This window comes from Cyprinodon variegatus, unplaced genomic scaffold (assembly GCF_000732505.1).
Source record: "Cyprinodon variegatus isolate N-32 unplaced genomic scaffold, C_variegatus-1.0 Scaffold803, whole genome shotgun sequence".
NCBI classification, from domain to species: domain Eukaryota; kingdom Metazoa; phylum Chordata; class Actinopteri; order Cyprinodontiformes; family Cyprinodontidae; genus Cyprinodon; species Cyprinodon variegatus.
In genome coordinates, this window is record NW_015151256.1 from 349,052 (window position 1) to 357,557 (window position 8,506).

General features: G+C 37.9%; 1 protein-coding gene across 1 annotated transcript in view; it reads right to left on the reverse strand.

Moving 5' to 3' along the window:
• Positions 1 to 4,428: 4,428 nt before the first annotated feature.
• snrpa1 (small nuclear ribonucleoprotein polypeptide A') overlaps positions 4,429 to 8,506 on the reverse strand; it is a 17,646-nt gene continuing 13,568 nt past the window's right edge. The window contains exons 4-9 of the mRNA XM_015396531.1: positions 8,180 to 8,226; positions 7,983 to 8,085; positions 7,827 to 7,906; positions 7,661 to 7,736; positions 5,980 to 6,073; positions 4,429 to 4,677 (exon numbers count right to left, since the gene is read on the reverse strand). Coding sequence (XP_015252017.1) covers positions 4,529 to 4,677; positions 5,980 to 6,073; positions 7,661 to 7,736; positions 7,827 to 7,906; positions 7,983 to 8,085; positions 8,180 to 8,226 — 549 coding nt within the window. The 3' untranslated portion in view covers positions 4,429 to 4,528. The remainder of the gene's footprint in view (positions 4,678 to 5,979; positions 6,074 to 7,660; positions 7,737 to 7,826; positions 7,907 to 7,982; positions 8,086 to 8,179; positions 8,227 to 8,506) is intronic.

The following is an 8,506-nucleotide window of genomic DNA, read 5'->3' on the forward strand; positions in this document are numbered from 1 at the left end:
ATGAAAATTATTCTTAATTATAAACACTTATCATTTATTGAACAATATGTAATCATTTCATATTTAAAGCACTTTCAGAAGTTTGATTTCTGAATATGACCGGACTTTTCCTTTAACATTCATTTTGTATCAGGCATTTATTTCCTGAGTGGTGAGAAACAAACTTTTCATAACAAATCAGCTTGGATTAAATGTGAATATTTAACATCCTTGTTCAACAGGAACCTCACGGATTCCTCTTCTCTCCACCCATTAGACGATGAAAGGCCTGACTTGGGGATGTTTGCAGTGTGGTACCGCCTTGCTTAAAGGCAGCATGTTCCGATCAGCTCCATACTGTGTTTGGCTTCTGAGCAGTGCTTCTTTGAGCCCTTTATCTCTAAAGTCCTGCGCAAATACCAAGGTTTAGGAGATCATCTGGGAGCAGGATGTGGCCGAAGCCACTATGTAAAGATTTAACAGGCGTCCAACGTCAATGCTTGACTGATGGGATTCAGCTAAATGTCAAGTATTACCACAGGTGGAGCTGGGAGAGTCCAACACGTGTACCCACAGCTGTCATTTAGATAACATTCACTTCATTTTAAACAAACAGGGCAATGGCCCATTGGCAGTTTATTTTAAAAATTAAAGATGACCTACCGTAATTTACTTTTGGAAACAACCTTATTGTTCTACTGTTGATGATTTTCTGATGTATTGAAGAAGAAACTCTGGTTCAGTAAGATCAAAACTCAATGTTTTGGCTTTTATGAGTAATTATATCACAATAAACACACAATCCCCAGGATAAGACACGGTGGTGGCTGCATAGTACTGCAGGGCAATGATGTTAGAAGCTCCAGAGAATAAGGCAGGGATGTTTGAGATGAACATCCAACCAGAGCCTCAATCTGATTGTTGGAGCAGCGGTTCCTGAATTTTTCAATGTCATGACCCCCAAAACATCATTAGCTCCCCTCCACCCCCTTTGTATGTAAATTATTCTATAATGCCACATAATATGGAAAGAAAAAAATCAGCGTTAGAATTTTTTCTTAATTTTATGCACATTTAATGATTGTTTAATCTGTTTGCATATAAAAATAATACATAACACTTTCAATGTGTTACTATGTTAGGACTGAGTAACCTTTCAACAAACTTAATCGACTGAACTTTGCTCCATTATTTTTGAAAGCAAACATGTTGAAAGTTTGTTTTGCAAATGGAAATAAAAATCAATTCAATACAGAAATTATACTAAAAACATCTTGATCAAAAACTGTTTTGAGAATAACTTTGCTGTTGTTTTTTTATCAAATGAACAAAAAAATCCTCTTTTAAATTAAAAACTATAAACTTTTATTTTTTTCCAGTTTTTTTATATTTTGAAAAAAAAAATTTTATATTGCAGTCTTTTCCAATTTTGTTGTAGAGATCACATTTATAATGTATTTTTCCTAATTTAATGGTGCATTTTAAATTTTTGTATTACAGTATTGAGTATATTAATAAATGCTACATGTAATTATCTAATGGGACATTTAATGGGTCGTGCATTTATTTCATGTTTCATTGGTATATGTACATTTATTTAAAATTGAAAAGCCAGACTCACATAAATAGGCTGTTCAAAGGAAAAGTGTATTTCAGTATCCAGTCAGCTGAGGTGGTTTCCATGGCAACAGTCAAAGTTCAATTTAAAATTCCCTGTTTTTCTTTTTTTTTTTTTTTTTGGGTTCACCATAGCATTACATATTGACTTATATTTTATAACAGTGATGAAAACATTAGTTAATGTTGTATAATTGTTTTTTTTTTAAAGATTAATCAGATTGTTTTTTACGTTAGCCTTTTTATGAATAATGTCTCCATTATTCTTTTTAAATGCTTTGTCTGAACTGGAGCAGTTTTAATAATAAAAGCGAATAGGCAGAGATTTCAGGCTCTAGTTCAGTGGTTCCCAACCCAAGTCCCCTTCATATTCTAGATGTGTCTCTGCTCCAGCACACCTGATTCAAAACGTTGCATGACCTTTTCAAATTAAATTATAATTCAGTTTATTTCTATAACAACAATTCACAACACATGTCATCTAAAGGCACTATACAGTTCACCAGATCATCCAGTCAGATTGATTCAAAGTTTTCTATCTAAGGAAAACCATCTGATTGCATCGACTCATTGACTCGAAGGCAATCCCTCACACTAAGCATGCTTGTAGGCCGAGGCTGACTGGGGTTCAAGGAGACAGAGCAGACATAGAAATAGAAGCATAGATACAAAAGGCAACTGTAAAAGGCGACCCCGTCCAGGAAACACACAGCCAGTCAGAGGAGTGCTGCAAATGTCAGGTGGCAGCTTAGATGTGCAGGGCAATGGTTGCTAAGGAAGTAAAAATCTAGATGTGAAAAATCTGGTGGAGAATTAATTCAGAACACTTGCAGCTACTCTGTGCTTACAACTAAATGTGGTTCTGTAAATGATAGACCTTGGGCTGAAAGCAAATAGACAATCGTTAAAGGAATACACCATAACTCAGATTTAACAATGTTACTCTTTATTCTGATGTGTTGCAAAAAAATCTGTTGAATTTTTGGACACTAATGGGAAACAGTCTGTTTATATACTTTCCCATGACAGGGAGGGGGGCGGTTAAAATTTACTGCTTCTGCTGGTTCATAAAAAAAAAAAACAGGATTCTATTCATCAATATCAATCATGGGTAGTACTACGAGTATGCTGGACAAGGAAGAATATCTCTCCTGGAACAGATACACACACATTGCTGTTCCAACATGGAGGAGTCACTGTCTCACTGTGTGGTGTGGAGGCTGCAGCGCTGCAGACTGGACGAAAGTGAGAAGAGTGATGAGAACAGAGAGGATCATGGGGGCTCCTCTTCCCTCCATTAAAGACATTTCATCCCAGCGCTGTGTGTCCCGAGCCCGTAACATCAACAATGACCACTCACACCCCCACCATGGACTGTTCTCTCTGCTGCCCTCTGGGAAGAGACTTCACAGCATTCAATGCAGGTCCAGCAGCTTCTTCCACTCTGCCATCAGACTGCTGAACATTGAAAGAAACTTAAAAAAAATTGCAAAAAGCTGAAAAAAAAAAAAAAAAGCTGAATGTTTAAAAAAAAACTCCAGATCATTTCAGAAACTGCATCAATCTTCCATATCAATGTGGGTTTTTTTGTACCATGTTTTTTTTCTCTCCAATGTTTACATTTGATCTCTGCTGCACTTTGGATATGTCATGAGAGCTGCACAAAACAACATTTCATTTTGTATATACAGTGTATACAAAATGACAAAGTGTGTCTAAGTCAAACACTTTCAACCACCAAACATTGGCATAATATGACTTAATTGAAAAAAGAAAAGGTAATCATTAGTTGACGTAGACAAACATTTACACAATAAATACATGCCTCTCCCAGGTTACATCCAATTCTGCTTTGTTTGGACATCAGGAGTTTAGTATCCAGCTGTTTGGAGGATCATCTTACCATGTCTACTAAGGGTGTAGTGGTTATCCCTCAGCAGCAGGGGGAGACATTGAGCAAGGCATTAAAGAACAGTGGTCACCTTTATCCACTTTTTAGCCTTATTCAGACTGAAGGCTGTAACAACTTTTTGTTTTTCATGTGTAAAAAGCGGTTCCTGGATAAAAAAAAAAAAAAAAAGCCTTCAACCATAAAATCAGCTCATCCAACATCTGGAAATCCTCCAAGGTCACTGCATCTTAAGTTCATTTTTCTTTTTAGAAACAGATACAAAAAAAAGTGGCTATTTCACTTTTAACAAAATTTAAAATTAAAGTAGAAATAGAAGAGAAACTTTGACACAAACACATTTACCTTCATTCAGTATCTGCCAGATACTCTCATTTACACGACTGTGCTCCACATTTCGGACGTGAGGTGGGTGGGGCAGAGCGGCGGTTGGACTGAGGTTGCCAGTAATTAAAAACAAATTAAAAAATTTTTTTATGAACTAAAATATATGAGATAATTTTTTGTTAATTTGTTGTCAACTTTAACACAGTTTAAAGAAACTTAGCAATTACTGGTATTAAAAGCATGACTGTGTGGTAATGCAAAATACTGAAAATTAACTCTCAACAACAAATGAATAAAGCTGTGTTTTAATGGCTGTTGGAAAATTACATCTTAAAAAAAAATCTATCTTTGGTATGAATCAATTTTTAGGAATTAATTTGACAATAGATTCAGGTATTTTTTATGTTTTTAAACCCAGCCCTGGTCCCAAACCAGCTTGTGAACGCTCCTGTCAGGAGTTTGAACCTGAAGTTTTCAGTAAACATTCAGTCAATGCTGCTGAAATGAGGATAAAAAGTCAAACAGAACGCAGCGATGTTTGAAGAGAAAAATAAAGCAGGACTTTATTCAACAAAAGAATGTAATCTCACTCAGAGTACAAGAAATCTGTTTAATCAAATTCAATATACAAAATAAAATGGCGCACATCTTTGCAAAAACAGAATCTGAAAGAAAATCGAACAGAAACCGACGGATTCAGGAGCCGTTTTCATGTGGCTCATCCTCCATATCTTCATCCTCTCCTTGGGCCCCGTTATTCATGCCATCTCCGTAACCTTCCTCCATACGTGCCTCTCCACCGTTGTAGTCTTCCTCTTCTTCTTCCTCCTCCATCCCACTGGGATCTGATTTAACAAATGAAGATAAATGAGTCCATCTGTTAGAACTTAAATCATGCAGCTCCACATTAGTGGAGTGAGTAGGACAGGTTTAGATGGATTAACAGAGCTGTTAGGAGAAGCTCATTTACCATCCGAGATCTACATGAAACCATGTCCAGTATAGACTCTAGCTCCCCCTACAGACCAAATTGGGTTTCAGAGTTTTGGAGCGGACTAAGCAGCCGTTTCCAGTAAAAATAAAATCAAAAGAATATTTTGTTAAAATACTGGTAATATGTAAGGTTCCCTCACTGAGTGCCTAGCTTTAAAAATGCACTTTAACATTAAACAAGACTCTTTCTAGGGCTGAATGATGTATTTATTTTTTGCACTAGATCAGCTGAATAACTGTGGATGTACAGGATAAGACCTGCTTAGGATCCTGCCACACCTAGGCAATTTATCCAGCGTATGCCCGATGTCCCAGAATTTACTAATAATGTGTATTTTTATTTTTGGTCGTATACATAGAGTATTGATATCGAGTCCGGAACTTACGTCCAATGACAGCCTAACTTCTGCATAACGCACGGCAGCGTGATGCTCATGAAATGATGCACAAACCAGTGTCCTGAGGGGGGCAGCGATGCGCCCAGAGGTGCCCGGTGTGGCCTGATTGAAAAACGGCTTTATTCAGCCGTTTCCTAACACTCTAGACCAGGAGTGCCAAACTGGTTCCAGAAAGGGCCATGTGGCTGCAGGTTTTCTTTCCAAACAAGCAATAGCACACCAGACTCCAGTCATCTCATCAAGGGAGTCCAATCTGAACATGATAACTAGATGAGATGACTGGAGTCTGGTGTGCTATTGCTTGTTTGGAAAGAAAACCTGCAGCCACATGACCCTTTCATGGCAGATCATCTTATTTACCTACTCAAATTAAGGGTAAATACACTTAATTTAAGAAATTTTTACTTATTTCTAGATCGTTTTTCCAGTGCTTTTTTTTTTATTTTTATTTTTTTTTTACATGAAGAGGGCGGGTCTTTTGAGTCGTTCACAGGCCTTTTAATCTTCATCTGGCTCGTCCGGGTGTATGGTTACAGTTCACCACTGTATTTATATCACATATAGAGAGAAAATACGGTTTATCTTCTAATAAAGTCAGAATCTACAACTAAAAGTGACCTGAGAAATGAACAAAAACATAACAGCTGCTCCAAACAGGACTGTTTGAGTCTATGGAAGCTGAATATTAATCATAGGAACCTTTTAATCACGGATCAATTTCTATAAAAAGGTTGAGAGGGTCTGGAAAACACTGACCTTGTCTGGGATCTCGTCCTGGGATCTGTCCGGCCTGCAGCATGCCTTTTAACCGTTCCACCTCTTCCAGTGATGAGGCGTTAGCAATGGCGTTCTGAAAAAACAGGCGTTTACAACATCAGTCGCATCATTTCAGCTCCAAGTGATTCCAGTAAACAAAATCTGAACCAGGCTTCTACGATCCAGAGTTCTTCAGCACCATTTTGGTTTCTGCTCTCTTCATTATTCATTTGGGTGATTTTAAGCAATAAAAATTAGAAGGAAGATAGAGTTTGAACTTTGCTCTCAGATTTTCCCTTTTCTGCTTCAGCCTCAGCAGGAATTGTATAAAGCAAATATTTTTTCCAAGGCTTTTTAAGCTTTTTAAAAGTGGGAACAGGGGATGCTGATTATCGATTAGTGAATTAATTCAAGGTTGATTGATCTTATTGATTGATGAAAGATTAATTCTTATGCAGCTATTTTCTTATAACCAGAGTTTTCTCTTATCAGGAGAACATTTTATATTTGGAAAAAGAAGCCTATCAATGTACTTCAATCTATATTATTCTCTTAATATCCACCTCATTTTGGGAAATTCTCGCCTATTTTGCATACCCAAATGGAAAAGCAAACAACTTAGGAACTGTAAGTCCAAATAACATGTGTGACACGTTATTTGAAAGCTAACACATTCGAGTTTCTGAATATATAGATGAAAATTGTTAAGTAAAACACAGCCCAAGCTGCATCATTTAAGACATGCTTGCTTTCTGCTTTGTCATGTTTACATACTGTTATATCTGTGTTAACTGCGCTTCGGTGCTAGCTGTGTCCATAAAATGAACTTGGATTGTGGAGAATCTAAGTTTTCCAACGATGTCTAACATGTCTATATTGGTAAACATTTTAGGGGTGGAATTTTCATGCATTCTGGTGGGTTTTAAGAGGTTATAAAGTTGGTTTAAATACTGACTAACTCAAATAAAATAGGAACTAAGGGGGTTATTTATTTAAAAAAAATACAGTAAAAAAAAAGAAATATGAGACTTCTGATCCCCCATTGACAGCATCATTTATAGACTGGTATGTCACTCTGACGTCCTGTCAGGCTTTACTGCCACTTCCTGTCAATGGTGGGGAGGCTAACTAGGGTTAGCTCTACTTTCTAAGAGCAAACCAACCAGTGGTGAAAGAAACACCATGTGCCGCTTCTATTCTGGTGTTTCTGATTGTTCTCAGAGAAACATCAGAATAAAAACCAATAATGTTTATTGCCATTAGGTCCTCTATCAACTTTCAGGGACTTGGGAAAGAACAGCATCTATTCTATTTACAATCAGTCATCAAACTGTTTGGATTCTGTTCAGAACCTAGTTTTAATTCTTCTTCATCTATTAGTTACGTCACTAAAGGATGAACAGCGCTGTCCTCTAGTGGACGGCTACAAAACAGTCCTGAAAGACGGTCCTAAGCATGAGTCATCAGTCAGAAAGAAAAAAATTTTAAACAATAATTCATCAATCAGCAATTACAAATAAGCTGATTATCATCTGTTTACCATGAATATTTCCATATAGAAAAGACTTTAAATAAGGAACCTAGAGAGCAGATAAAAACACTGGAAACAATTTTTCCACATATTTAATCAAGTTCCAAACTTTGGCAGATTGTGTAGAAACCTGAATGGGACCAAACTAACCTTGATGGCTTCCACATCTGCTTGAGACGGTCCCGTCCTCCTCTTCTCAGCCTGTGCAGCCACTCCTGGAGTGAATCTAGAGGATCATATGTCATTTAGACAACCATCTACCAGCTCTAACCACCCAACAGGCTCCTTTAGGTGAAGCAACCCAAAGCAATCTCACGTTTTTGTTCGCCTTCCCAGATCCTTTGCCAGCTGAATGCCTCGTTTGCCCTTGAACATTTTCTCTGCCTCCTGCCGTTCCTGGAAAATCCAAAACAAAGGTTGGTATTCCGAATGCTCCCTACCATCGCTGACCTTTGGACTCGTCAGAACTGACCTTGAGCTTTACTTTCTGAAAGTCGAGCACACGGATCTGTGGGATTTTGTTGATGACGTAGAGCCTGTAGTGCTTCTTGTTCGTCACTGGGTTCTTTAACAGGCTAAAAACACAGATGATGATGAAACATGTCAGTCTGCTGCTAACCAAGCGGAGTCAGAGGGTTAGAGCCGTTAAAACACAGCAGAGATCCATACCTGAGGAGGTTTAATGTCTTCACCGAGGCCAGCGGGTCCAAGTCTCCCTATGGAGGAAAACATACGGAGAACATGGATTAGTTAAACAAGGAAATGCGAGCTGATTAAGGCTAAATTCGAATTTAGGGGCTCCGTCCTCCAAAGGACAGGTTCGTAGCCCAATTATGTCATAACGCAGCACTGTGGCCTGTTCAGATTGGAAAACTCCTCGTTATGCGGCCTACAAACGACCCTTCTTTTTGCCCGATTTGAAGGAGGGGTCAGATGTATTCTCTCTATCTTTGGTTTTCCCAGGATTCATTGAGAGTCCAAGCAAGCCGGCTGCTC